General features: G+C 47.0%; 2 protein-coding genes across 2 annotated transcripts in view; both read right to left on the bottom strand.

Annotated features, from left to right (window-relative positions):
* The window catches only part of Ttll8 (tubulin tyrosine ligase like 8), a 39,022-nt gene extending 34,971 nt beyond the window's left edge, over window positions 1-4,051 (bottom strand). Inside the window, 2 exon segments of the mRNA XM_055627256.1 lie at window positions 3,846-3,999; window positions 4,001-4,051. Of these exon segments, the coding sequence (XP_055483231.1) occupies window positions 3,846-3,999; window positions 4,001-4,051 (205 nt within the window).
* Window positions 4,052-5,934: 1,883 nt separating this feature from the next.
* On the bottom strand, window positions 5,935-27,497 carry Mlc1 (modulator of VRAC current 1). Its single transcript, XM_055627035.1, has 12 exons — window positions 27,418-27,497; window positions 26,696-26,914; window positions 25,622-25,711; window positions 23,239-23,292; window positions 22,826-22,927; window positions 16,934-17,038; window positions 16,485-16,556; window positions 15,925-16,041; window positions 12,596-12,652; window positions 11,851-11,973; window positions 8,212-8,373; window positions 5,935-7,072 (listed from the first exon to the last, which is right to left on the bottom strand). Exons 2-12 carry the CDS (start codon window positions 26,888-26,890, stop codon window positions 6,998-7,000), a joined length of 1,152 nt encoding a protein of 383 aa, XP_055483010.1. The 5' UTR covers window positions 26,891-26,914; window positions 27,418-27,497; the 3' UTR covers window positions 5,935-6,997.
* Window positions 27,498-27,997: the final 500 nt, after the last annotated feature.

Genomic DNA, 27,997 nt, shown 5'->3' with positions numbered 1-27,997 from the left:
GGGCTTGTAGGGGGCAGGGAATTGATAGAGACTGGAGGGAGATGAGAGCGTAATCAGAAAGCATTACATACATATATGAAATTATCAACAAACAATAAAAATAATTGGTCAGAAAACACAACAGTTCTAAATGTATATGCACCTAGTAATATGGCTTCGAAACAGAAACACAAGTTGACAGAAGCAAAGACACAGCTAGACTGGTGCATTTGAATCTGCTTCTTTGGGGAGACGAAAGACTGAAACGAAGGAGCAATACAATCCAGCAATATGGATATGATGACACCTGACACCTCACTTAAACACAGACAGATGAAGGCTCATCCTCCAAGCACCAACATATCTATAAGAATTTACCGTGATGTAGATTGAGACCTTCTGGGTGTCTGTGGTGACTGTGTCTGGTCACTAGGGTCACTGGTCTCTAGGACTATATCTTGCCTGGCTCTCTTTCTGTGATTCCCCCTTCTCTGCCTCCTGACACTCTCAGCCATGATGGGCTGAACCTCTTAAACCTTGAGCCAAATGAATAATTCCTTTTTTTAAGTTGTTTTGTTAGATAATTTGTCACGGCCAACAATAAAACAGAGGCTGAATTTCCTGCCAATTACCAAGTCAAACCAGGAGTACGTAAAAACAAGCAGAAGTTCTCTAAATGCGCCAAAATTAGTAGCACGCTCAGGACAAAACAAATGTAAATTTGGAAATAACATGAATTAAGTTATGATAAAATATGATATATCAAAACATAACAATGCAGTTAATATAGTAATAAGAGGAAAATCTGTGCACATTTCAGAAAAGGAAACATTTTGAAAGTTATCTTTATGCCAGCCCAAGAGGTAGAAAGAAGACAATTCCACTCAAGGCAGCTGGAGGAAAGGAAATAATAGGTAAGAGCAAAATTAATCAAGTGAAAAATACTCTAGAGAAAATTAACACAAGCAAGAGTTGGATATATGGAACATTTTGGGGGGCACTGGGGCTGTAGCTCAGTGGTCAGGCACTTGCTCTGAGTTAGAGTCCAATGCTGAGGAGAATAAAAAGAAAAGGAATGAAGAAAGAAAGAAAAAGAAAAGAAAAATTTTAAATGATGAATTTTTATTTAGGCAGATTAAGAAGAGATACATAAAACATAAATTAGCGACATCAAGAATGAAAAAGGAGGCATTGCCAATGACTGAATATTAAGATATTAATAAGACTTTTTAGCATCTACATGCCCACATTCATATGAAATGGACATTTTCTTTAAAATACATATTAAAAACTAACATAAAAGAAATAGAAAATCCAGATCATCTTATTTACATTCAAGATATTAATTCCAAAATTAAATATTATTCCAAAGAAAAACTCGAGGTGTAGACAGCATAAGTTAGTCTACCCAAATATTAAAAAAATTATATAAACCATGAAGCTATATGTTTAACATCAAAACCTGGCAAGGACATTACAAGGACAGAATACTTCACACTGATCTCTCTCACAATAACAGGCACAAGCCCTAACTAATACATTTGTAAATTAAATCCAGTGACAGGAAGAAAGAAAACCAAAACAGTACCAAATGGAGTTTATTCCAAGAATGCAAAGTTGGTTTAGTGTTTGAAAAGCTCTTAGCACTATCCACCATATTAATATATAAAATTAACACTACGATCTAACAGATGCAGAAGGAAACATCCCATAATAGTTGGTAATTGTTTACCAATAGGCTGGAGAGGTGATTCAAAGTGTTTGCTGCTCAGTCATGAGGACCAGAGTTCATATCCCAGTGCCCATGTTATAAGGCATCTCACAAATGCCTGTAATCTGAGCTCCGAGGGATCGGAAGCCTTCTTCTGCCTTCTGTGTACACACACACATACACCCACACATGCACGCACACACACACTTAAAAACTTTCTTTCCTGAGACAAAGTTTTTCTGTGCAGCTCTTGGCTGTCCTAAAACTCCCTCCGTAGACCAGGTTGGACTTGAACTCACAGATATCCTTCTTGTAGCACATGCCTTTAGTCCCAGTATGCGAGAGGCAGACACACAACACACATAAGTGAAATTAAAATGTCATCTATAGCAGCACTTAAAAACACCAAGTATATAGGAGTAAATCCAGCAAAAGAATTACTGTACATCTGCACAACAAAATCTATAAGCCACTGCCGAGAAGAATTAGATAACTGAATGTTCCAGTTTCAAACATTTAATATTAAGATGTTAATTCACCCCCAAATTGACCCATAAATTCAACATAACAACTACAGCCCCAGAAGGCTATGTGTATGTATATAAGGTAATCTTGTCCTAAAATTTACCCAGTAGTTTAAAAGTCCAAGAGAACCTAAGCAACCTTGAAAGACAAGCTCAGAGTACTTCATTATAAAGTATCTGCAGTGAAAACACTGGCAGAGGAAAAGGATGAGCAGAAAGACTAGGACAGCAGAAGGGATAGCCCCAAAGATCACCTTCATCTCTTTGACCCCAAGAGACACTGCCATTCAGAAGCTGAGTCACTGAATACTCAAATTTGGGATGAGAGTACCATGTCTTTCTCAGTCCTATCCTCAATCCCACTAGGTGGCAGACCTGAAATATAAGAAGTGGAATGGCAAAGCTTGAAAAAGGAAAGAAAAACAAAAGGGTTTTATCTTCTGGAAGAAAGTGGATAGGCTCATTAAGATACAAGGGCTCTCATTATATATGAAAAAAATCAACAATTAGGCCTCACTAAAACCAGAAAGTCATGGCTGGGCGTTATAATGCATTCTTTAATCCCAGCACTTGAGAGGCAGAGGCAGGTGGATCTATATGAGTTCAAAGCCAGTCTGGTCTACATAGTGAGTTCCAGGCCAGCCAGAATATATAGTGCATACCTTTAATCCCAGCACTGGGGAGACAGAGGTTGGTTGGGATATTTGTGAGTTCTAGATCAGCCTGGTCTACATAATAAGTTCCAGGATAGCCAGTACACTCTACATGGTGAGATCTTGTCTCCAAAAAGAAAAGGGGCCAGCCAGGTGGTGGTGGCACACACCTTTAACCCTAACACTTGGGAGGCAGAGGCAGTGGCTCTCTGAGTTTGGGGCCAGGCTGGTCTACAGAGCATGTTGCAAGACAGCCAGACCTCTATAGAGAAACCCTGTCTTGAAAAAACAAATAGATGATAGACAGATAGGTAGGTAGGTAGGTAGATAGATGATAGATAAAGAAAAACAAAACCAAGCAACCAATCAAAACTTTAGAAGTTAAGATTAAGGAAGCAATCATTAAGACTGTGATGGCCCAGCCACAGACGCTCATGAGTATTTGCAACACATTGATCGGACACAGAGATGGTGATCAGAATGTACAAGAAATACCTGCAAACTACTTAGACTCACTATTAATAATGGCCTAGATCTAGAGTAAATATTCCACCATCATGGATGTAAGAAGAATGCAAATAAAGGCTGCAGAATGATACTAGCAGCATCCACCAGAATAGTCCAAAGCTGCAAGGCCAATGCCAGCCGGGTGGCAGATGGGGAGGGCCTCGGCTGGCAAGCCTGAACTTTACCGTCTAAAGCTAAATGTACACCCATCTATGACATGTGATTTACTTATAGGTATTTAGGTTTTAGTCGATGAGTGTGAACCGTATCTGAAGGGCAAGTGCAGGAACCCACTAGAATAAAGGACTTTCTCACTGTACTACCAGAACAGTCTCTCAGGTCCAACACAATCCCCAGGAGCCTCAGGAGCCCAAGAGGCAGCAGAATATGGACCTCCTTTCACTACCGCCAACCCCCATGCCTGGTCCTTCGAGTAAGGCTGTCGCAAAGGCGGAACACAAAGGTACAGACTATTTTCTTCTTTGTTATCTCCATCGGACGAAGTGGAAGACAGCTTCTTCCTCTCGCCGTTCTCCATGCCCCCTTCGCGTATCTCACACCCAGACCCTGCCGAGAAGAGCGGCGAAGTCAGACAGACCCATTGGAGCAAGGGTTCAGAGACCCGGGGTTTGGGAGGCAGGTCTGGAAGGGAGGTCTGGGTTAGGGGGACACGTCATGATCTGGAAGTGAGAAGTGAGATGGGAAGAAGGGTCAGTGGGGGACAGGTCTGGGTGAGAAGGCTAAGTTAGAGTAGGGGGACAGCTCACAGGTAAGGAAATAAGGCTGGGGTTGAAGAGACAGATTTGGGGCAGAGTTAGGGGGAACCAGTCAAAAGCAGAATACGGGGGTGGAGCTAAGAAAGGAAGGTCAAGCAGGGAGACAGGTCACAAATTGGGGCACAAGTTTAGGGTCAGGAAGGGGAGGCAATTACGGAGTTTGAAGGGAGGTGGGAAGGTGAGGGGAAGAAGGTTGAACAGGCGGGGTGGGGTGAAAGTGGACGGGGGCAAGTGGAGAGGGTAGGGCTGGGAAAGTTCTGTGGTTCTAAAGGAGCGAGGTCGTGGGGGGGTTCCATTCGGAGGGGGGTGGGGCGGGTTCGGAGCGCAGGGGGGGGGACCTGGTCCGTAGCAAGTACAAGTCCGTCGTTGTCTGCCCACCGACAGCGCTCACCTGGGATCCGCCCAGAAGCGCGCGGTGCTGCGCTCCTGCAGCGAGTTGAGCGGCTGAGCGTCTTGCAGTCGCCCTTGGCAACGGGCACTGCCTGCGCGGCGCGTTGTGCAGACCCCTGGCGCTGGTGGCCCGGCTTGCGGCTTGCTGAGCGGCGCCCGGCTCGCGGTGTAGGGCTTCGTGGACGCGTAGGCGGGGGCAGCTGAGGGCTGCGCGGAAGAGAAATTCGGTGTCGGCGACGGCGCACAGAGGTCACTCGAGATACCGGATCAGTCCGGATGCAGTTGTTGGCACTCACACTGAGCTTGAGTTCTGGATCCAGTCCGGTGCTGCGATCCAAGAAGAAGCCAGGGCCTGGGCGGGGACGAGGGCGGGGACTAAGGCCCCGGACCTCGCGGGCCATGCGTCGGGGTTAGTCCTTAAATGTCTGCGACCCCCACCGGGGTCTTGCGCTCCTGCTCCACATCTCCCACGCACCTGTCAGGGTCACACAGACAACCCTGGCACTCAGACTACACCAAGTCACAAAGACCAGGGGTCACACCCTGCCCCACCCTCTACTTCCTCCCTTCCGGCTCCCTTGCGGTCCACAGGACGCCTTCACCTAGGCCTGAGGCGGGGATGGAATCCCTGGGCCCTTCCAGGGCGGTGTTCTCCCCATGAGTCCTCTTGCCAGCTGAGCGGCTACTGAGATCAGGGTGGCCAGAGTAAGTCCTCTGCCCAGAGGGACATAGAGTGGCCTTGGTACCTAGGTTCATCAGTGGAGAACCTGTGCTGTCTGTCCCCTTGCTGTTCCCAGGCTGTTCAATCCTTACAGCCAGTGTAGCTCGTCACCTAGGCCTTACCAGGTTAGTTCCTGTGTTTGTCCCGGTCCCAATGTGGCACCTCGGACTGTGTTGAGGATCCATTACCTATCAGAATCATGCCTGGTTCAAAGCCCAGGCCTCAGGGCACCTTAAGGTGCTCTGAAGCAGCGGTTCTCAAGCTGTGAGTCGCGACCCCATACAAGGGCGTCGTGTATCCTATAGCCTGCATGTCAGAGATGTACATTATGATTTTTAACAGTAGCAAAACCGCAGTTGTGAAGTAGCAATGAAATAATTTTATGGTTGGTGGTTACCACAGCGTGAGGAACTGTGTTAGAGGGTCGCAGCATTAGGAAGGCTGAGAAACGCCGGTTTAGAGGCGTCTTTATTTCACAGGTTTTGCTCTGCAGGTGTTGAAGGAGTCTTTTCCCTGACTGGTGATGTAGTCATTACTCACCACTTTCAGGGATTATACAAATCAAAGAATAAAATTTTAAAAATGGCTTTCCACTCTAAGGTTCTATCTCTCACCCTCCCCCCACCACCTTTTCCCCCCCCCCCCAGAATCATTTAACAGGCTATAACCACATTTGCATGTTAGGATTTATTGCTCAAGCATATTAATGTATACTAAACAAAAGTGTACAAGAGACAATTTTTAAGACCCTGTTTATACAAGTTTCTCTGTCTCTCTCTCTCTCTCTCTCTCTCTGGAATTAGAAAGCTCAAGTCCACAGCTGTCCTTTTACCGCCTCATTCTGGTCCTGAAAGTTCAAGTCTCTGGTCTCCCACTAGATGCCTTGCCAGCCCAGTGTGCCCGTGGCTCTCTCCCCACCCAACAGCCTGGGGCAGAGCTGCAGTAGGCCCAGAGTCCACAGAGCTCTGCATGTAAGCAGGCAAGAATTGACCTCCGGGGTACTTATTTGAGGCAGGTCCAGCCCTCTAGAGCTGCAGAAGAGGAAGATAGGACAGGAACTCCCCAACGCTGGAGGCGGAGCTGCACTGCTTGGTAGCTCCTACCTTCCGGGTACCTTACTGGTACACCTCTGTTTGGCTCCAAATAATGTCTGCAGTCTTCACGAATCCTGGTAGAGTCTCACACATCTAAAAGTGAGAAGCCTTGCAGGATTTTTCAATATCTCTCTGCCATGGCAGTTCTTTTGGGGCACAAAGTGTACCTCTGTTGTTTCCATTAACCTCCCTGAAGGAGAACCCCTTGGCACCCCAGTTCAGTAAAGGAACACTGTTTTCCTGAGCACTGGGGCTCACCTCCCACAGGAGGAACGAAATTGCTGTGATGTGCAGATGCAGTGAAATCATAAGCCAGAGAGGGATTCCTAAAATGACTCCCAGTTTCACGAATGAGGATCAAATCAGGAAGTGATAAGGGCTGGAAAACAAGGATTATCCAGGCCACCAGGGTCACCTGAGAACCTATAGAACTGATCCACCTGACAGGATGTAACAGTCGATATTTGCCTGTTTCAAAGTTAAACTAGTACAGGAAACGAAAAGCCACCTTGCAGCCCGGGCTGCCCTCATGGGAGGAAAAGAGTATGTTAGAAAGCGGTAGCTGCATGACAGTTAGAGTCCGCACTGTTGGACACGCTGGGGGCCAGGTAGACACCACGACTCGGTTTCTTTGCCCTGTAGTCACTGGGCCATTTGCACCACCACAGCTCTCCAGGCTTTCTCTTTGTCAAACTCCTTGAGGGGGCTTCGGGCCACCTGTGATAAAAGACAAGGACAGTGTCACCTCTCCAGGGTCACACCTGGATGGAAGGCAGATTCAGCGGAGTCCGTGCAGCAGCTGATGTGCTCTTGTATGGAAGCTTCTTTACACGTGAAGGGATGGAGGGGAGAGGACACTAGAAATGGGACAAACCATCTTAGAAATCCCCACATCCCTCCCCACAGTGTCTGTAGTTGTGGAATGGGGCAGGCTTTAGGATGGGTGTGCAACTGGCAGCAAAGGAAGTAGACAACAGACAGACACACACCTCCAGATATGAGGTAGGGTAACTGCTACTTGCACACTTAGCTCTGAGCTCCTAAGATGGACAGTTCTGGTATCCAATATCTGGTAAGAACAACTTATTTATCTGACTCTGTGGCTTGCTGGTCAGGACACAGAGCCATGTAGATTTCATTTAGTCCAAGACAGAGATAGGGCCTGGACATCACCTTGGGCACAAAACAACTGGGTCACCTCCTTAATGGCAATGGGCAAGTTTGTCCTGGAAGACACTGCAGGGACAGATGGCTCAGAGAGAAGTTATCAGGCCCAGCCTCAGTTGTGGAGGTATCAGAACTTAGGATGGGGCAGGCAGGGAGAGGACCATGTAGGAAACCGTGGACTGGCCATGGGTTGTAGAATAGTTACAGGGAGCCCCACATGCCAGGCAGAGGCAACCCTTCCCTACAGAGCACGGCATCTTCTGTGGGACTCTCTGAAAGGCTTTCTCTGTATCTCTGAAAGTGGAACTGAAAATCTTATGGCATGGTATTTTTCATGAATGGGTTTGTACTCATTTAGTCCTTTAAAGAATAGCCTAGTCCAAACTTTATTTTTAAAACTGCAAATAAATTTAAATGTTAATTTACCAAGATTTTCCTATTTTTTTTTTCAGAAAAAATTTTTGACTTTTGTTCAAGATGAGTTTTTGAAATAATCATTGATTTAGAGTAGGTGTAAAATTTCATTTTGGCAATAAATTGGACTTTTTCTAATTAAAAAAAAAACTGCAAATAAAGAAAAAAAACCACAAAACACACACAACAAATATTGAAGTACATCTGTGGAGGGGTCCACTACCTCACAAGGGCCCTCTGAGGAATGGGGCATCCTAGGAAGGAAGGCCACTCACCTCCCCTGCTGGGCGCTCCTGTGGACAGGTCTGGGTGTCCCACGATGCAGCCTGCAGCCGGGCGCTGACCTTGAAGCTCACACACTGGATGGCTGTACCAGTGTTGAGGCCCCCCTGAAGCAGCAGCAGCAGCAGGAGCAGCAGCAGGAGTACATCATAGGACTATGAGGAAAGACCAAGATGTGAGCAGGCCCACAGGCAGAGTCCTGCAAATTCTCCCCTCGCCTAAAGCTTCTACGGAGCCAAAAAACCCCCTTGACCACCAAGCCCTAGGAATCCAATCAGGTTTTCTTGGTTCAGTAGTCTGAATCCTATAACATTCCAGTTCAACCAATTCTGGTAGCTTGCACGTGACAAGTAAGCATAAGAAGACCCAGGTTAGGTTCCTTCTACCCCTTCAATCCAACAAATGTGAGGAGGAGAAAGAGCATGCAAGACTCCTGGGGCTCGTGCTGAGGGTGTGCAGGGGAGCAGGAAAGACCAACATTTTCTGTTATGTATCTGCAGGAAACAGTCCTGAAATGGGTACAATCGGCTCCCAAGGGCCCTTGGCTGAAGGAAAAGTCATGAGTCCAGGCCTACCAGCAAAGTAACCTGAGCACAGATGCTGGTGAGGAAGAGGCAACAAGAGAGAGTAAGAAGACAGGGCAAAAGTCCTTGTCCTGACATCCCAGGGGCCAGTGGTAATGGACTGCACTTCATACATGAAGGAGTGTTTCAGAAATACCCACAGGGCAACCAGATAGATGGATGCCTTTCAGCATCAGCCCACAGAAATACAGGGCAACTAGATGTTAACACATAAAGGCCATCGAGGTGATTGGCATAATGATGTAGACCCATGATCCCAGCACTCAGGAGGCCCAGACAGGAGGATCTCAAGTTCAAGGCTAGCCTGGACTATACAACAAGACCCTGTCTAAAAAATGTTGAATACGTGTGTGTGTGTGTGTGTGTGTAGTGTAGTGTTAATGTCATGGATATGGAGGCAGGACTGCAGATATGAAATTCATGCATCAGAGCAGAAGCTATGTGTGTACGTAGATGCCTCATTCCGTCCGAAGGGAAGGAGGCAGGTGTACAGCCTCTACTACCAGCACAAGGCAGTCCATGGTGACAGGCTGGAGCAGCCAGTGGGATCTAAGGAGAGGACCTGCAAGCAGGAGCAAGGCCTGTGTGAAAGTGTGTCAAGGGACTGAGGGAAACATGGATGTGTGCATACATGGGGCTTCAACAATGAAGCGGCTTGAGAAAGAGCAAATTTGGTCCATGGTTTTGCCATTTCCAGCCTTTCTGGTGAAGACTTAGGGATCCAGATACATCTGTTCTCTGCATAGTCTCTCTCCCAGGCGTTCATCCTCAACTTGATATGAAACGTGCATAAAGGCTGGTCACCAGGAGCTATTCATAACAGCAGATGGCTGGAAACTGCCCACTCTCCATCGCCAGGGACACCTCAGGTCAGTGGGGTGACACTTGAGCACAATAATGGAAGAGTGCAGAGGAGTTCTGAGCCCTCTGGGTGTTTGCAAAACACCAGGCTAAATTATTGGGCTAAAAAATGACCCCCAACACAGAATAGATTAGAATGCCCAACCTTCTTTGTAGGGAAGAGAGAAGGTTACAGCGATGTGATAGCGAGTGCGCAGGCTGGCACCCCTGCCCCTCTGAGCTTACCTTTTGTACAGCTTTGTCTTTTGAACTATGTTATGAACAATGTCTTTTGGACTATATTATGTTCTAAAATATCATCAAGATGTAAAATGAAACAAGCCCTAATGTTGACTGCATCCAGAATCCACTGGACTTAACCACTTACCAAATCAACAGCAAAATCATACACAGAAAAGGGATTTTTGTCACACAGCATATGAGGGCCACTCTTTAGTGGGATTAATGTTACACACACATAAAGATTAGCTCAATAGGTGTGTTATTGTTAGCAATGTTGCTTTTGTAATTGTGGGTCATTTTATGTATCTACTATAAGACAAAATTAGGTAGAAAGGATGTGAAGTGTTATCGGAGATATTGTGTTTGGAGTAGGAGCAAAGAGATGAAAAATATTAAAGGAACTTAAGGGGTACCAGGGAAGCCTGAGAATGTTCAACTCGAATTGGAAACAATACAAATGCATATCTATAAACATACAGTACTTTCCAGCTCTGTTCACTGAAGGGGCTCAGAAGTTACCAGAAGGGGAGAACAGAAGGGACAGATTCCGAACTCTGTGCCTGCTCTTATCTGGGTTAAGGTCATAAAAGATGAGCCAAGGCTGTCTTCAGTGCCCACCTGGAAAGACTGATAGATTGTCACAGGAGCACTCACCTGGCAGGTGCCCTCTGTGTGAATCTGGTTCAAGTTCAGCATAGAAAGAAGAATGCCAACAATGCTCTAAAAATACTAGAGGCCTTGAGAGTCCTCGGCAGTATTCAACCAAAACGGAAGCTTGCAATACGCCTGCTCAGGATTAGCAGAGGCATGAGAAACCTGTTCCTCACCTCTTCTTCACTCCCCAGGAAAAGATCAGCTGTTAGCATCAGCTCAGAGGAGAGATGCTGGGGACAGAGCCAGAGGCTAACACCACAATGATGCACACCTTGCCGGGGCCCTTAATGCTCCTTGGGGGACCATCAGGAACAGACACATAGATGGGGCCACACTCCAGACAGGGGATAAGGTTTCCCTGAACTAAACAGACCAAAGCGCAAGACAGCCTGCTCCAAAACAGCCATGACGATCATTATGGGCTGAATATTAAACAATGACAGGCAATAATGCTGACCATCTTAGACTTGACAATGGGACTTTAATTTGTAGAGGACTCTTCCTAATCTAGAACCATCTAATTGTGAAAGGGTGAAGGGTTGAGGTATCAGAGTTTGACACTCTTTCCAAATGAGCGTGACATGTATGCCACCATCCCTCAAAGTACGTGTGAATGCAATGGGGGCATCTTGGTGTAGCTGCACTGCCCTTTCAATCCCACACCAGGTTCCTCATAATACATTCGTGGAGGGAAATCACTTATCCCGGAAACAACTGCTGAGCATCTTAGATGTGAATCCAGTGGCATGTGTTCGGCTCTGACAAAGTCCCGACATATGCTGAGAGGCCCCAGGGGAGTCTCCCTTGATGATATCCAATGTGACAGACACAAAGTCAGCGCACTTCCAGTCCTCAGAGCTACCCTCGAACTTAATGCAAGGCTGAGACTCCAGTGGTTCTCTGGTAATGTGATGGCTGGACCTGAGAGGCACATGGGTGCTCAGAAGATAGAGGAAAACCACTTCCTTCCTGCTGAAGGAAGTGGAAGAGGGGCATTACAGGGCTGAGCTAAGATGGGTAGAAAAGAAAATAAGCAAGGAGAACGGAGGCAATGAACAGAAACCAGAAGAGAGCTGCCTCGCAGCCAGTGGGAACAGAGCCAACATGGGGAAAGCCAATCAGATCCACCTCACTCCACACACGAGCTCCAGCCCACCCAGGGCAACCTGGGCGAAGCTGCTTTGTTCAGGTGGGGGCCCACGTGTTCTGGCCACTGCCAGAAATACAGCAGGTGCCCCTGGCCATCTCCTCAGGATCCTATCAGTGAGTGGCTCCGTTTCTAAAGAGTCTCAAAACAGAACGGATACATACTTTGATGGCTGGTGGGTAATCCTTGAAAATCTCCACGATTCTCATGACGCTGAAGGACAAATACCCAGAGGCGGTGAATAGCAGTGGGGATGTCAGGCTGCTGATGGCGAGCAGCACCTCCACCTGGCAGGGAAGCAGATGAGGTCAGATAGTAGGTGTGGCCAGCAGGGCCCTGCCTGGGAGTTTGTGAGGGAGGAACACTTCAGATAAACTCTGTTCATTCACTCAGTGCCAGATGTAACGTGTGAGTTTTTGAATTTCATATGCAACCCTCTATATCAGATTATATATATATATATAATATATATATATATATATATATTATATATATATAAAGTCAGCTCTTATGTGCTATTCACTTCTACTCTTCTAAGATCTGTTCTTCTGATCTCCCCCCCTGTGTCAGGGTCATTCAACCCAGCACAGACAACTTATTTGCAGAATGGTTAGGCCCAAAGACCAACAGTTGCTAACAGCTAACCAGGCCCATAAGAGGTGGGATGGAGCTAAAGGACTGGGTTCTTCCTCCGTTCCTTGCTTAACTACAGGAATTTGGGGCTTCCAAACCTGCTCACTGCTTGTTTTCAGAGGCAGGACAGTTGTGGATCCTCTCCTGGGCAGTGGGGCATGCTCTGGCCCTTCCCACTGTTGGCCTGTTCCCCTGTTGGCCTCTCCTTCTCAGCCCCTGTTAAACCACACCCGAGGTGTGACCCATGACACAATGGTAGGGTCGGATCTCACCTACCAGACACTTGCTGGGAAACTCGGCTGTCACATGGCTGGCAATGGCACTTGGAAAACACTGGGAAGAGAAGAGAAAAACTTAGAGGCAGATTTTCAAGAAGCCAAATCCTAACCTTGTACTCCTGCCCTAGCCAAGCTTTCACACTTCTAGGTAATAGAAGGGAAGCCAGGGCTGCCTCAAGCTATACAAGTGGCTCATGACCTTTTCACAGGTTTGGTAGCCGCTTGTTCCTTGACTATGTGTTTAAACATTCACGTTTTTTGTAAAAAGGCTGCAAGAGTGGCAGAGTGACAGTCCAAGTCTCCATGTCCTCTTGGAATGACCTTGCTGCCATCGGTCATGTCTTTGCTCCCTGCTCTCTGCTTTCTGCCAGGTCACTTGACTGTGCTTTGTACATAGGGCGACACAGTCAAATGTGGATCTATCTACAACACCTGTTTAGTTGTCCCAAGGGCAATATGAAGAGAAATCTCTGTTTCATGATCTGAGGCCCAAACTGGGGTTTCTTTGTGCCTCCTTGCTAATCTCTATTCATAGGGATGTCCCTTGACCTCCAGCATCTTCATCGACTTTCCTGAGACATGAACCCCGAGTTGCTCGGGTTAGGCTGATACCTCTTTGAGATGAGAGAGCAAGGTCTGCCAATCTTGGGCTGGGGAAGCGACAGGACCCCTGAAAGCTTTGGATACCAAAATATCTGTTCCTAATCCCATATGAGAGAGCAAACAAGGACAGTGGAGATGCCAAAGAGCTTAGCTTTGGTCATCTTTCTGGGCCATTGCTCCATGGGTTCCAAAGACCCTAAACAGCCTGAGGAGTCCCTGACCTGTCTCCCAGCCTGAAAGTTCTTATCCATATGAACAAATATAAAGGAAATGCCCATGCCCCATGACATCAGCACTGGCCCAGTATACCTGGCCCTACATAATACCAAGATGGGGCCTGCACTTGTCAAGGGCCCTAGTGAAAAGATGAGTGAAGACGGGAGCAGGGCTGACAAGGGAGACTGAGGTGGCTGCATGTGAAAAGGGCCTGGGATGAAGGAGAAGACCAGGTCTAGCTGCAGAGGTGCATTTGTATGGGCAGAGCCCGAAGCAACCTGAAATGTCAACACAGGAGTCTATTCCAAAACTGATATTTCCAGAAGTGCCCTCTGGCTACTGTGGAAGCAAGTGCAGACGTGAGGACAGCGGACATCAAATAACCAGCTGAGAGGCAACTGGAGTGGCCCCAACAAGCCAGCAGGTATTTAGCCTATGTGGACCCCAAGAACAGACCCTTAGACCCATGTCTGGCTTTTAGGAGTCTATAGCTTTGGTCTCTCTGACCATCCTCTGGCCAATACTCAGATAAATGGCACTGGCGCCCTACCACCCCAGGAATTCTCCCTCCCTTCATATCCTAGCCCCCTCTCCCTGGGTCTCTATACTCGTTTCCAAGCTGTTTATGTCCTTGGGAATGGCATCATGTTGCATAGAGGGATGACTGCTCAGGAGAAAGGGTCATCACTGGGTAGGCCCCAAGGGTATCTTGCCAGGTAGGGCAAAGGAGAAGTTTAGCAGATAGGCCCTGGAGGAAGATGTAGGGATGGTTACGTTCACTGGATTAACTCTGGAAGTAGGTACGGGAAGAAAGCATGTGTCTTCCGTTTCTACTTGGTTTCAGTCCCCAAGGAGCTCAGCCTACAATGCTATATCCACCTCTGCTATATCCACTGCAGACCACAGGATGAGACTGTCCTTAGCTTTTTCTCTCTGAGGCCATCAGACTCAGGTCACACCCTGCGCCCGTTAGAGAGTTCTGCCTCTGTAGTGGCCCACTCCTGTCTCTTCCAGGGGAACAGCTGTGTTCCTCAGGTGTCACCTGTCTCTGGGCTCTCCTAGAAGGAACAAATACCTAAGAATGAAGCTCACTAAGGTGATCACAGGTGCCGTGGGCCCCTGGCAGGGAACTGAACCACAGCCTTGGTGGGTGTTTGCCTCATGTGACTGAACAAAAAGATTAAGGTGGGTGCTGTTTAGATCTCTGGTCAGCTTGACACAAGCTTGGGTCTTCTGAGAAGAAACTTCAACTGAGAAAATTCCTCCATACAATTGGCATGTAGACAAGCTAGGAGGTATTTTCTTGATGAATAGTTCATGTAGGAAGGCCCAGGACTTTATGATGCTACCGTTGGGCTGGTGGTTGTGGGTTGTATAAGAAAGCAGGCTGAGCAAGCCATGGGATATGAGTCGGTAAGCAGCCCCTCTCCAGGGCCTCTGCGTCAGTTCCTGCCTCCAGGTTCCTACTTGAAGTTCCTGCCTTTAATTTCCCCAATGATGGACTGTGACACAGAAAGGTAAGCCAAATAAACCTTTGCTGTGGGTATAAACATGTTTATTTTTTAAATCCCAGGTGTGGGGTGTGGGACTGATTCAGATTGTTCACAGCAGCAAACAATTTGCCTCATGTGGGCTCTGAGAGGAGCTCTTTGCCAGCTGCAGATCGTTTAAATCTGAGGACTCTGGAGAGGGAAAAAGGCCAGAGGCCAGAGAGTGCTGAGGGGGCTCTGAGAAGGAACAAGGCTGTTGCTTCCTCTGCAGCTCCTGGTTGCTGTTGGTGCAGTGAGACAAGAAATTGGAGAGCTCCTGAAACGAAGATTGGACTGGCTCCAACGAACAACCCTGAACAGCTAAGAGAACTGCTACCCCTCTCCCACTAACCTTTTTTCTCTCCTACCTGGTGTTGGGGTGTTGGAAGGGACTGGGGTGAAGCAGGGAGAGAAAGATATAAAAAAATGTAAATAAGTTTTTTTAAGTACACCAGTAAGCCCTCTCTCTCTTTCAAGGTGCTTTTGGTTGTATTGTTTTATCACAGCAATAGAAAGCAAACTGGAGCAGAAGGCAAGCAGCCAACCCAAGGATGAACTAAGACAATGAGCAATACTAAATCACGTGGGTGAACTTGTAATGCTTTAAAATAGCAAAGGATCATGTTTAAACGAGTGACCAAGTGTCACACATTTCCCACATGTTAAAGCTGTGCTAAATCTTTATCATAGCAGCATTTAATGTAAAATAATTGGTTTTCTTAGAATGAATGTAACATAATACTAGCAATTAAGATAAAATTTCATACAAATATATTTAATCTTCAGTTTACAGATTCCTTGGGGGAGGGGCTCTCCTGTGTGGTTTCTTGTCTGAATGTTACCAACATTGTGCTAAAAACAAACACAAACAAACGAAACAGCCACGTAGCATCTAAGGGGCGGGGGGAGCTCAAAACTGTAGCTGTGACCTGTCTTGCTGGCTAGACACAGACAAGGTGACCATCCAGGAAGTACTCACAGCCACTAAAATCCAAAAGAACGTCACTGAGAGATGTGGGCCCGAGACAGCTTCGTCTACATTTAGAGCAATCACCCCACCAAGGACAGCGGAGACACCAGCGATCACTTCTACCACCTAAGGAAGGGAAATGACACTGTCACCTTGCTAGGCCACCACACCATTGGTCTGCTCCCACAGCGAGGAGGGAAGATACACTGGAGTCCCAGAATAGATACAGCCCTCCCCAAGGCAGGCCATCGGCTCAGTAGGTGCCCTTCTTTGGTCTGTTCAAGTTGACCATGGAGAAACCACTAGGCGAGGCCAAGAAGGCGGATGGTGGTGGGAGCCTCACTAGACCCACAGTGAGGTTCATGGAAGGACTGGGCCTGCCCGAGTGGGATGAAATGGAATTGTCCCACACATTGGCAGCACCAGCGCAGTATAGTGACGTGGGTGCCCTCCCTGAGACCCAGCACGTGGGAGGCTGAGCCGGGAGGATTTGTAGTTCAGTGCAAACCTGGGCTACATAGCCAGACTCTGTGTCAAAATAAGAGAAAGAAGAGGGAAGTGTTTCTTACAGAGTAGGATTTTAGGACCCGAGCAGGAAAAGTCACTTCATCCAGAATGTTAGTGCCATCCGGGATAGAACCCTAGGGAAAAAAAAGGAAATCCTTGTGGAGCCATAGAATACGGGGCTGGTTGCCATGGGCAGGAGTTGTACTTCTAAAGGCCTCAGTACCACAGCTCTTCAGCCTGGAGCAACAATTGGAGTACAGGCATTTCCCCCGCATGTGGAAATGGCCAGTCAGGATCATTGGAGCTTTCCATAATTTTTAGCAGAATTGGTCTTCTGACACTCCTGAGGATAGTGCCGGATGGGAAGGACACTAGGGAGACAGTGGTACTCTACCATCACCTCCCTAGGCTGGCCAGCAGCCCCTCAACCCATACCGGTCCCCTCCCGCTAATGGCCTTCCGCTGCCAGGCCCAGCTCGGGGGCCTGAGGAGGGAGTTGTGGGAGACACACCTTCTTCTTCTTCTTGCAGGGCTCCTCACTGGACCGTGCCGAGATGATCACTGTGGCTGCCATGAGGAGCTCCAACAGCAGAAGCAGGATGAGGTTGAAATTAATCTGCAAAGGAAACGTGCCTCTGCCACACTCGCCCTTTCACCCAGAAAGCTACCATCTACCTTCAGCTGGCCAATCCAGCTCTGCTCTCCTTGTCACAGGCCCGAGTAAGCTCTGGGCAACATACTGCCTCTCTCTTGTTTGGTCTTGTTTTTAGTTTGGTTGTTCTCTCTTTGTCTCTGTGTGTGTGTGTGTGTGTGTGTGTACATTGTTAAACTTTTTGATGTTTAAATTTCTTAATTAAATTTATTCATTGGAGATGGGGGCAGTATCAGTCATAGCATGCATATGGAGGTCAGAGGGCAACTTGCAGGAGCTGGTTATCGTCTTCCACCTGTGGGTCCTGGGGATTGAACTCAGGCCATCAGTGTTGGCTGCAAGCACCTGTATCTGTTAAGCCATACCACTGGCCCCGGGGGCTTGTTTTTATCTCAGTAAATGAGCTGGGGAGACTGACTGAATAACTAGAACTTTATGATTGTGGAGAACTGGAATGAGCCAGAAAAAGAACCCAAATCATCTGAGCCTGTCTTTAGCCCCCAAGCAGCCACTCACTATCAACATTTCTATCTGGCCTAACTCCTAGAGTGATCATTTGTGACGCCTGGAGAGATCATTTGGAATGTGTACTTAAAAGATCTCTAGTTTCCGATACCATAAGGCAAATATATTATGACATCTGCAAGGTATAAAAGCGACTTTCTCACTCGTCCATCGCTTGCCTGCCTACCTGATGCCCAAACCGGTGTATCTGGCAAATGCATCTACTTAGGACTTTCCTTTATTCTGGTCTACAAAGGTTCATATAACCTCTTCTGCTGTGGAACACACCACTCAGGGTAACCTGAGTTTGTGTTCCCCGGTTCTGGTCACTTCTATTTTCCTCCTGATAAACTACTTTTTATTCCTTTTGGAGCAAAACTGCATCTTAAATGAAGCCTTTGAGCTGTGTCTCCCTCCCCAAACCAAGCACGTGCAAAACATGAACACAAGTGTTCATAGCATGTTCACCTTCATGTGCAATCCCCAGAAACCACACACACAAGGCTTGGAGGGTGATAGAACCATCTTGAGGCCTGCTATGTCAGTGGTTACATAAACGTTCACACTTACAGAGCACAAGCCTAGCATGTACAAGGTGTGGAATTTGCTCCTTGGCCATGAGAAAAAAAATAAATGAAAATGTAACTGATACAGACACACTCACTGTGTAGTACCAGGGACTGGACTTGAGGTCCCCTGCATGTTCAATAAGTACTCTACCACTGAGCTATGCCCACAGTTCTCTTTTGAAGCAGTCTTACTAAGTTGTCCAGGTTGGGCTTGAATTCACTAGCCCAGGCAAGTCTCGAACTTACAGTCTTCTTGTCTCAACCTCCTGAGTTGTGGGGATTGTAAGGGTAGTTTTAAAAATAAATTTGTAAGGGGAAGACTAAACAGTAATATTTGACTAACAGACCATATATACAAAGTATATATGATATATACAAAACGTATACAAATGTATCAAAGTATACAAACTAATGACAGACTTGCTTGAAGAAATAGGTAAACCAACAACTACAGATAAAGAATTTAACCTACTTTTCTCAGAAGCTGCCTGATCAAAAGCACAGACACATTAAAAACTCTTATCCAGCAGGGCACGGTGATATACACCTAATTCCGGCTCTCAGGAGACAGAGGCAGGCAGAGCTCTTTGCATTCAAGGCTAGCCTGGACTACATATCAAGTTCCAGGTCAACCAAGGCTACATAGTGAAACCCTGTCTCACCAAAAACAAAACGACAACAAAACAAGCAACACGCACGCCCCACATACACACAGAAACTTCCTTAACACTCAGAAATGTGCTACAGTAACCACGTACTTCATTTGTGTGTGTGATGTTCTGCTGCTTGGCAGGTGGCCATGCTGACCCTAGACAGCCTTGATCTTCCTAGGGATGCCTAATGACTAGAGTTGGCAAATAACACTGCATGCAACCCCTGTAACCCCATACACCTCTAACTGGGTCTCTGTCCATCTGCCTGGATCCAGGACAGGATCTGCGCCTTTGGCGGCTGCTCAAGTGGGAGGGTTGCCTGTCTCTCCCGTGGCTGCCTGTGTCTTCCCGTGGCGGCCACAGTGGAGGTGCTTGCCTGTCCCCCATCACTACCTCTGCCTGCACATTGCCCTTGTCCTCCCCTGGTGGCTTTGATGCTGGGATGTTCCCTTCTCAGAAATCTGTGAGCAATAACTGTCTTTTCAATAGCAGCTGTCTCTTGATCTTCTGTCTTCATCATCCCTAGACAGTAACAAAGCTAACATTTAAAAGCAAACACAATTGTCTATGTAAATAAAACAGATCATTCATTCTTTGAAAATTACCATGGGACACACACACACACACACACACACACACAATTTTGTCACACAGTGAGCCTTGGTAAATGCCAAAGAATCAATGCACTCAGACTATGTATTCATGTTGTAACAGTGATATCAGATATCATATCAGAAATCAACAATTTGTGGATGATATTTTTAAAAATAAATCCCTGTGCCTGCTTCGTTGGGATTCTGACAATAAACAGTTGGGACACTCAGAAGAGAGCGGCAATTAAGTGACAGATAATTCACAAAAGTGTATTCTTGGACAAGAGGAGCCTGTGATGGTCAGAAGTTGACTGTCTCAGGGAGTGTAGCCTCTCCAGAGACCTCTAAGCAGACAGGCTGCAACTGGAGACCACCTGCTTTGTATAACAGCCTTAGTCAGACCAATGAGGACAGAGCCAAAGAAAAATATTTCAGCCTGTCTCTAAGGTCCAGTCATCCCTGGGGCCAGGCTACAGAGCGCTGGTAGACATACAGGTTATCCCGCCACACACATGCACCCAGCACAGACCGAGCAGCACAAAGTAACGGGGATCTTCAGGGGCAAGGAGAACCAAATAGCAATAGAAATGAGAATTTTTCATCAAATCGGAGGGCAGACTACACCAGAGCTGAGGTAAAAGCTGGAACCAAGTGCACTGCCAGACACAGAAGTAGGTGAAGCTAGAGAAACTGGGATTCCTGAAGTCAGAGGCAGAGTTGGCACAGACATAAGAAGTCTATAAGGAACTGTATAAGAAATCTTACCAACTGCAGAGCTATTCAGGCAAAAAGATTTTAAGGCAGGTCTGGGTGTCAGGCCATTTCAAGGGTCAGTTTGGAGTCGACTGGTGTGATTAGCAGAAAAGGCTGGCACAGGCTGGAGTAGAGGGATGTGGGCAGGAGTTCTTCTCTGTGGCAGTTTTTGTGAATGAGTCTCGATTAAGTGACTGGTCAGGGAGCCTGCCGTACTGTGGTCTTGGGGTACTCCTTTTATAGTCCCAGCGAGAGGTGCCATCTGATGTGACTGAAAAGCTCACGTGCCTGGTGTTTCTCATCTATTAGAGGTGTCATTTACCAGCTCAAAGAAATCATTCAACAATTCGTACATCTTGGCAAATGGCAGTTTTTTTAAAAAAATTTGTGTAAACAAGATGTAGATTGAACCATTCTTTCCTGGCACTTCTGCTCAAAATGGAGTAACTCAGGTCAAGGCTGTTGCTCTGTCAAATGGGAATAGTCCAAGGGGTAGACACGGCCTCAAAGTGAATATTTCATATAATGCAGAGAAACCAGGAACAAGCTACCTCACCATCCAAAAGCAGGTTAAAGTGTAGCTGTTTTCCAAGGGTCGCACATGGGCATCACCACCTTGACGCAGACACGCAGGAGACCCTCATGAGATCTGCCTTATCAACATTCCCTCTGAGCCTTCTCAGCCCCAAGATTATATGAGGTCACACACAACCCCACCCCCACTCCCATAAGTAACACCAATGAACTCATTGGTTCACCAAACTGGGCTTGTTTCTTTGGTCTGTAAATGCTATGACTCTGACCTTTCATGCGCACTCTAAAGATTTATTTGTTCATTTTATGTGTATGGGTATTTTGTCTGCATGAATGTCTGCACTCCCAAGGAGGGGACATCAGATCCCGTGGGCCTACAGTTATAAACAATTGTGAGCTGTGCATGTGGGTGCAGGGAGTTGAGCCCAGGATCTTGGAAGAGCAGCCATTGTTCCAGCCCCTCAGGCGTGCTTCTTAGCCACAGGTGTGCCAGTGTTTCTCCAAGGTTTGCCTTTGAGGTGAGGCAGTGTCTCCATCTTGGGAAGATCCACACTGGTTCCAAATAGTTTTCCAAAGGGCCTGCAGCTGTCCTCACAGTCTCTCCGGGCAGGTGCTGAGCTACCTTGCTCCGTGGCTTCCTCCTCCTCTGGCACCAATTTCTCTTAGGGATCCTAGTGTGTTGAAGGCATTCTCTGTCACTTTTGCATCTACTACTCCTGTTCTCAGGGTGTCCCTGTGCTTGTGAAACAGCAGTTTCTCCTAGCTGCAGCCCTAGGGGTCAGGTCTTCAGCTCTGTGGCAGGTTAGTGGTAAGGGCCCATCTGGATGACTCCGCACTTGCTGTAACCAGGTCAGAGCCTGAAGCCCCCAATATGATGTGGCTGTGGGCTGACTGGATCTATGACGGTTCCTGTAACCCCAGGCCCAGCCTACCCTTTTATTAGGATTGCGTGCTAGTACTTCAGGCTGTAGGAGGACATGTCCCCACCTGTCCTTGAGGGATCCTTCTTCTTTGTGCTCCCCTGAACCAAGCCCTTTGCAGGCCTGCAGGAGGAGCCTCTCACTGGGACCTGCATTGCCTCATGGTCTTACCCTTTATTCAATATGGATGTCTTTTTTAAGATATGTGTCATTCACCCTCCCCCTGGCCTTCATTGGCACCAGGCACGCACAATAGTGCACAGACGTAAATGCAGGTAAACACCATACACATAAAATAATTTGAAAAAGATAAGCGTCATAGTTTCAATCTCTTCATAGACATATTCCCAGGAACTTTATATGTTTTGTTTTGTTCAGTAGGAACTTTGTTTTGTTTGTTTCTTGAGACATGGTCTCATATAACCCAGACTGTTCTCAAACTTAACTAGATAGCCAAGGTTGACCTTGAATTCCTGATCTTCCTCCCTCTATCTCCTAATTATACTTGGCTCTACACATTTAGTTCTATAAAGCATCTGTGTTTAGAGGATATTTTCAAGTTTTGTCGTGGGCTTAAAGTCTTATATTTATTTTTCATATCCAGCAACTTACTCTATGCACACAATAATCCCAGGGTCCATCTGCACATAAAAGCCTGAGTGTTCCTTGAATTCTTGTTCTCACAAGACTGGATAAGGTATGCTTATTTCTGGCGAGAATTCTTTCTCATTGAGTATAACAATTTAAATAATTTCCTCCACTTTTCTCAGTAACACATAAAATGATAGAATGCCTTATAGACAACAGCATCATAAAGTTGATGAAATACAGTATTACGTTGCTATTATGTTGTTGTTGTTGTTGTTGTTTTTTAAACATACGTAGTATTAGGCTAAAATCCAGAGCATTGCATATGCTAGAAGCATGTGCTGTGTCCCTGAGCTGTATCCCAGGTCTGTCACTGTTGGAAAATAGACACTAACATGCCATCTATAAATAGATTTGTCCAATGGAATAGATTCAGAATTCGGTGGAGATGATTCTCTCCTTCAGAAGCATGGGCAAAATCCTCAACATTCATCAATAAGGGTAATGCATTTTCTGTGACTCTCTAACCAGGGTTGACCCCTGCTCAGGGGGAGCAGCAGTTGACATCAGTAGGAACACATGACACAGGTAGAAACAGGAAAGCCATCGTGACCCACATCCCCTTCCAGTGACTCACGTTTATTGCTGATGGATTCAGGATCAATTTACATCCAAACCAGATTAAACACGTAGTGGTAACAGCGAATGTGGAAACAAATAATATCTGAAAGTTGGGAATCTGAAAAACAAAGCAGGAGGCATTTCCCTCTTTAAAAAAAAATACTAAAGAAAGGGCTGGAGAGATAGCTCAGTGGTTATGAGCACCAACTTCTAGAGGACTGGGGTTCAATTCCTAGCAGCCACATGGCAGCTCACAGCTGTCTTTAATTTCTGTTCCAGGAACCCAACACCCTCACACAGACATACATGCAGTCAAAACACCAATGCACATAAAATAAATTATTTAAAACTAAAGACAGCATCGCTTTCCCCAGCTCAGTACTATGGGGTCACCAAGTCTGCAGAGGCCTCTCTGAAGGCTTAACTTACCGCACTGACATTTCTCCTTCCAACAGCGAAACTCACAATTGCTGAGGGGATGCACTGAAAAGAAACAGGAACCTGGGTGAGCCAAGAGTTCTTCTGAGTCTTCTCATCCCTTCAACTGTGCATTGCAGGCCAGGTGTAGCCCAGAGCTCTTGCCTATCGATCTGAAGACCTTGGGTTTTACAAACTCCAGCTTGACATAAAACAGTCATGTTACAATGTTTAAGCCTCTACAATGCTTAATGTGTTACCCTGAAAGTCCCTTGATATTTCAAAGTTAACTTAATTTAAAAACAGGATTTAGGAGAAAGGGGCTCACCAGTCCCCACCCCTAGCTGAGAAACTATTGATGGCTGATGGCTGCTGGGAGAGGGAAAGTCAGTATTCTTTTATGATGTGGCTCCTTGGCAGGTTGACTCAAGCCAATTTGGACTCAGTGTGTTATTAAAAAGAAGTGAAGTATGAGAGGAGAGTAGGAAGGTCAGAGGTAGATCTGAGAGGCTAAGGGAAGGGGTGGGGAGAGTATATGGTCCAAATACATTGTATGTATGTATGTATGAAATTCTCAAAAATGTATTAAAATGTTATATTTTTCATACTATAGTTTAGCCGGGCATGGTGGCACATGCTTTTAATCCCAGGACTCAAGGAGGTAGAGGCAGGTGGATTGGTGTGAGTTTGAGGCCAGCCTGGTCTACAAAGTAAGTCCAGAACAGCCAAGGCTACACAAAGAAACTCTGTCTCAAAAAAAAGCAAAACAAAACAAATAAAAACAAAAACAAAAAATGAAGAAGAAAAAGAAATTAAAAAAGAAGAAAAATAAATAAATAAAAAGAAAACAGTATTTAGTTGGATGCGAATAGAAAGAAAAAGTATCTGTGTGGCCAAAACAGAAGTGTCCCCTTGTACTTAGGGGTCCCTCTAGCTCACTGGTTGTCATCCAAGCCATGTCTGACTCTTCTGTGACTCCAAAGCTGGGGGAGAGCAAAGACTAGGGAAAGAGGGTAGTGAGGGTGTCAGGGGAGCTGGAGGTCGGTTAGCCTGAGGCTGGTTGGCCAAATGGTGTCAATCCTGTGGGCAATGGGACCACAGTCCCCTAGAAGAACAGCAGGTGGGACCTAAAAAGATAGTGGGTTCATGGAACAAAGACCAGTGGGATTGTCTATATAGGACATATAGTAGGTGGTATGGGAGGCAAGACGAACCTGTGTTGAAGCTCGAGGTAGGCCTTGGGAACTACCCAGGTGCCCCAAAGGCCAAACACTAGCACCTGGGAAGACAGCTGCCAGGGGTGGAACAAGGCAGGAATGAGTGTTCCCTACCTTTAGGACTGAAGGGTCATTGCCACTCTGGAGAAATCTGGGTCAGAATGACTATGATGAGGACACAGTAGACACATCCAGGCAGGAAGTGGCATGGAGGGGTTCCCATTCTTTCAAAGAGCATTATTCTAAAGGAGCAGAGAAGTTCACGGTAGCATGTGTACATGGCTGGGGGATGGGGCTAAAAGAAACCGGTGTCCTTTGTCTTTTCTTCTTTTTTAAAAGGTCCTATTGACAGTATATTATGTGTATGAGTGTTCTGCCTGCATGTGTATTTGTGTACCACGTGTGTGTGATGCTCACAGAGGTCAGCAAAGGGCACTGGGTCCCCTAGAATGGGAATTACAGATGACTGTGAGCCATCGTGGGTGCTGGGAACTAAGCCCTGGATTCTTCAAGAGCAGAAAGTGCTCTTAACTGCTGAGACATCTCTCTAGCCCCCTGTGTCCTTTGTCTTTCAAGACAACTCTGGCCACTGATAAAAGTGCTGTCCTGTGGGAGGGGTAGGGGATCCTGGCAGGGGGTTAGGGAAGAAAAGATTCTCGGGAACCTTGGCTTGTGGTAGACAGTCTCCAGATAAATAGGGAAAGGCACAGGAAGTGAACCTGGGGATCCAGGACCTCAAAGGGCCATTGGGTGGTCTCGAGGAGGTCCCTATAGCCTAGCTACCACACAATGACACAGAGCGCTTTGTGCTTGAGCTGGCCAGTCATTGGGAAGGCAGGAGCCACAGAGCCTAAACACTTTAGTGACCATCTCTTCTTCCCTCCTGTGAGGACAATTTTCTTTGGCAATGGGTGAGATTCCAGGATATCAAGGTTTGAGAGATACAGGGGTCGCCTGACTACCAAGGGCAGAGTGCTTCATGGCAGCCAAGACAGAGCACAAAGATGCAACATACCGGGCTCAAAAGTGCTGTTTCCCCACACACGAGTCAGACCTGGTAAATTTCAACACTGTTGAAACTAGTGCTGTGAGTAGTTAACAGACACCTGTAAACCCCAGATCACAGAAGCTTGAGCTCACAATGGGAGAATTAGGGTGCTGTTGAGGTGTGTGCTTACAGAGCCTGCTGCACAGCGCAAATAATCCATCTCGGAAGGGAACACGTTCCCCAAGTAGAGCGAAAACCCAGAGGTCACAAGAAGGCAGCTCTGCAAAACAGAGACGTAGATTCAGGTTGTAACCAGCTCTGTCTGAAGATAAGACACTTGAGAAGGCAACACCCAGCCTTTGACTGCAATGTAATGTTTCCCATACTAACCAGTAGTCTCCCCGTTACTTATTTTGCCTGTGTGTGGGTCCTGTGCGATTGCAGCTCCTCTTGGCAGGACCAGCACAACCCAAGCAATGGACCTTCTCTTTCCCACCTCTGGTGCCAGAACAGAAACTACCACACTTTTGGAGGGGGGGGAAGTAGTATCAGGGGATTCAGGGTCCTGCCCCGGGTCCAAGCTCAGAGCCTGTAAAAAAAAAAAGTGCCAGACCTCCTGCCGCTGCAGAAACTGATCCAAAATGGATCTGGGAAAGGTCTGGAGATGTGGAAAGGAAGAGGTCCGTGTCTGAACATTCTCAGACTGGGGCTGGGCAAAACCCAGCTCCTGCCACAGAGAAACGCATGCAGCAACTTGGTCCTCCGCTGCTGTGCACACTCAGCACCAAATGATGCTTTAAGCATCCCGGTTCTATGCAAGGCTGTGTACAAGTGTCCTGGAGGCCCGTATGGCACTGTCCCACCCTGGGCTAGCATGAATCTGCTTCCTAGCTACACCCAGCTTAGCCCTTTCCATGGTCCCCATAGCTCCCATATTCCTATGGCTTCTGCCACCCTTCCTGCTCCATGGTCCTGACCCCAGGCTTGGCCACCACTCTTGTCATTCACTCTACAGAGCCACCCTGAAGCATGACATGGCCACCAGCCTTCACAGACCATTCATGTACAGAAAAGGAAAAAAAAAATAAAACAAAACATGTCAGCACTCAAGAGGTATCCTACCAACATGGGAGCTGTTCCTGCCTGACCTACTACCTGGGACACAGTCGTTCCCATACTATGGGGCCTTCCATGCTCTAGGACATGACGGACGCCGAAGGAGCAAGGTGTTCGCTGACCTCTGAAATGGTATTAAGGTGCTTACCCCCATCAACACGGAGAATACCCATGTCTTGTAGCTGAAGCACGGCCGCAACCTCTTGGGCAGCTGCAGGTCCTTGGGCTTTGGGTCAGGGGTGTAGCTGCCTGTGTCCTGCCGTCCTGCATCCTGCCGACCCCTTTCCAGCGTGGGCATCCGGTCATAGCCCAGCTCCTCCCTGAACTGCCCCTCCCGTGTCATGGCGATGGAAACAGGCCTGCTATCCTGAGGGTGAAATACAGCCAAGCTGAGACTCACAGACGGACGGTTGGACTTAGACCACCATTCCCTCCTATGCAATGACATCATTATGGGCTTTGATAGCCGGAAAACCCTCTGATCCGCAGTAAGTCCTTTTTCAAAAAATTGCTTTTGAAATTTTTGTTTTGAAACAAAATATCACTGCGTGGTCCTGGCTGTCCTTAAACTTCTGCATGGGTAAACACTGACGTGTCTGGTTTAAGCAGACACTTTCTCAAACAAGTCATATGCACATACTCTGGGCCGTGAATTTAAAAAGGAGTGTTTAATTCTCAAAGTAAATAAAACCACCCCAAACCCATCTGGATTCAGCGCATTTAGACTTCATCTGAGTCTTCAGCTATAGTACGTTTCAACCTCCACCGGCAACTTTGAATCTCAAACAGAAGGGGACTCCACCCATTCAACAAAAGTAACGAGATTACAAGAGACGCACCTACTTTGCAGTTTAATGTTTTCATGCTTACCTCCGCTGTTGTCCGGCTGTTGGGAGAGCTGGCCTCTGGGTGATGGACTTCCAGCAAGAACTATTCATAAGTGGAACAAAAGCTCAGCCAAACTGCACTTCAGCCAGGGGCAGGCACACAACTTCCTGAATTTCAATGAGATGAAGGGAGTGGATCCTAGAAATGATCGCCTTGGTTGCATAACCGTTGGCTTGGAGCTTTCCCAGTACAAGGAGGAAAGGGAGTACCTGTGGTCCCACTCACTGCACACTAGCCAGGTGGGTGTCTTGGAAAGAGAAGAAAGTACTGCTGAGAACAGAGCCCGGCCCTGTGTTCGGATCCTGACCAGCCTTGGGCCTTGAACAGAAAATTGCTCCAAGGTCTACATCTTTTGAAGCAGTCTTTCTTTGTCTCCCATTATCACACGATGGAACTCTCCTTCATCAGGCCGTATAAAGCTTTATGTTCTCGATTTGGCAAGGCTGGCCCCTGAACTGCTGGGAATTCCACCACAGGTTCCCATGGCAGCCCCAAGGATTGGCGAGAACAGTCCCGCTGAACTCTTTATTTCTGCTCACTAGGCAGAGAAAAGGGACATAAA

This window comes from Psammomys obesus, unplaced genomic scaffold, assembly GCF_907164565.1.
Source record: "Psammomys obesus unplaced genomic scaffold, mPsaObe1.curated_primary_1811, whole genome shotgun sequence".
Lineage (NCBI taxonomy): Eukaryota > Metazoa > Chordata > Mammalia > Rodentia > Muridae > Psammomys > Psammomys obesus.
This window is presented reverse-complemented; position numbering and strand designations above follow the sequence as displayed.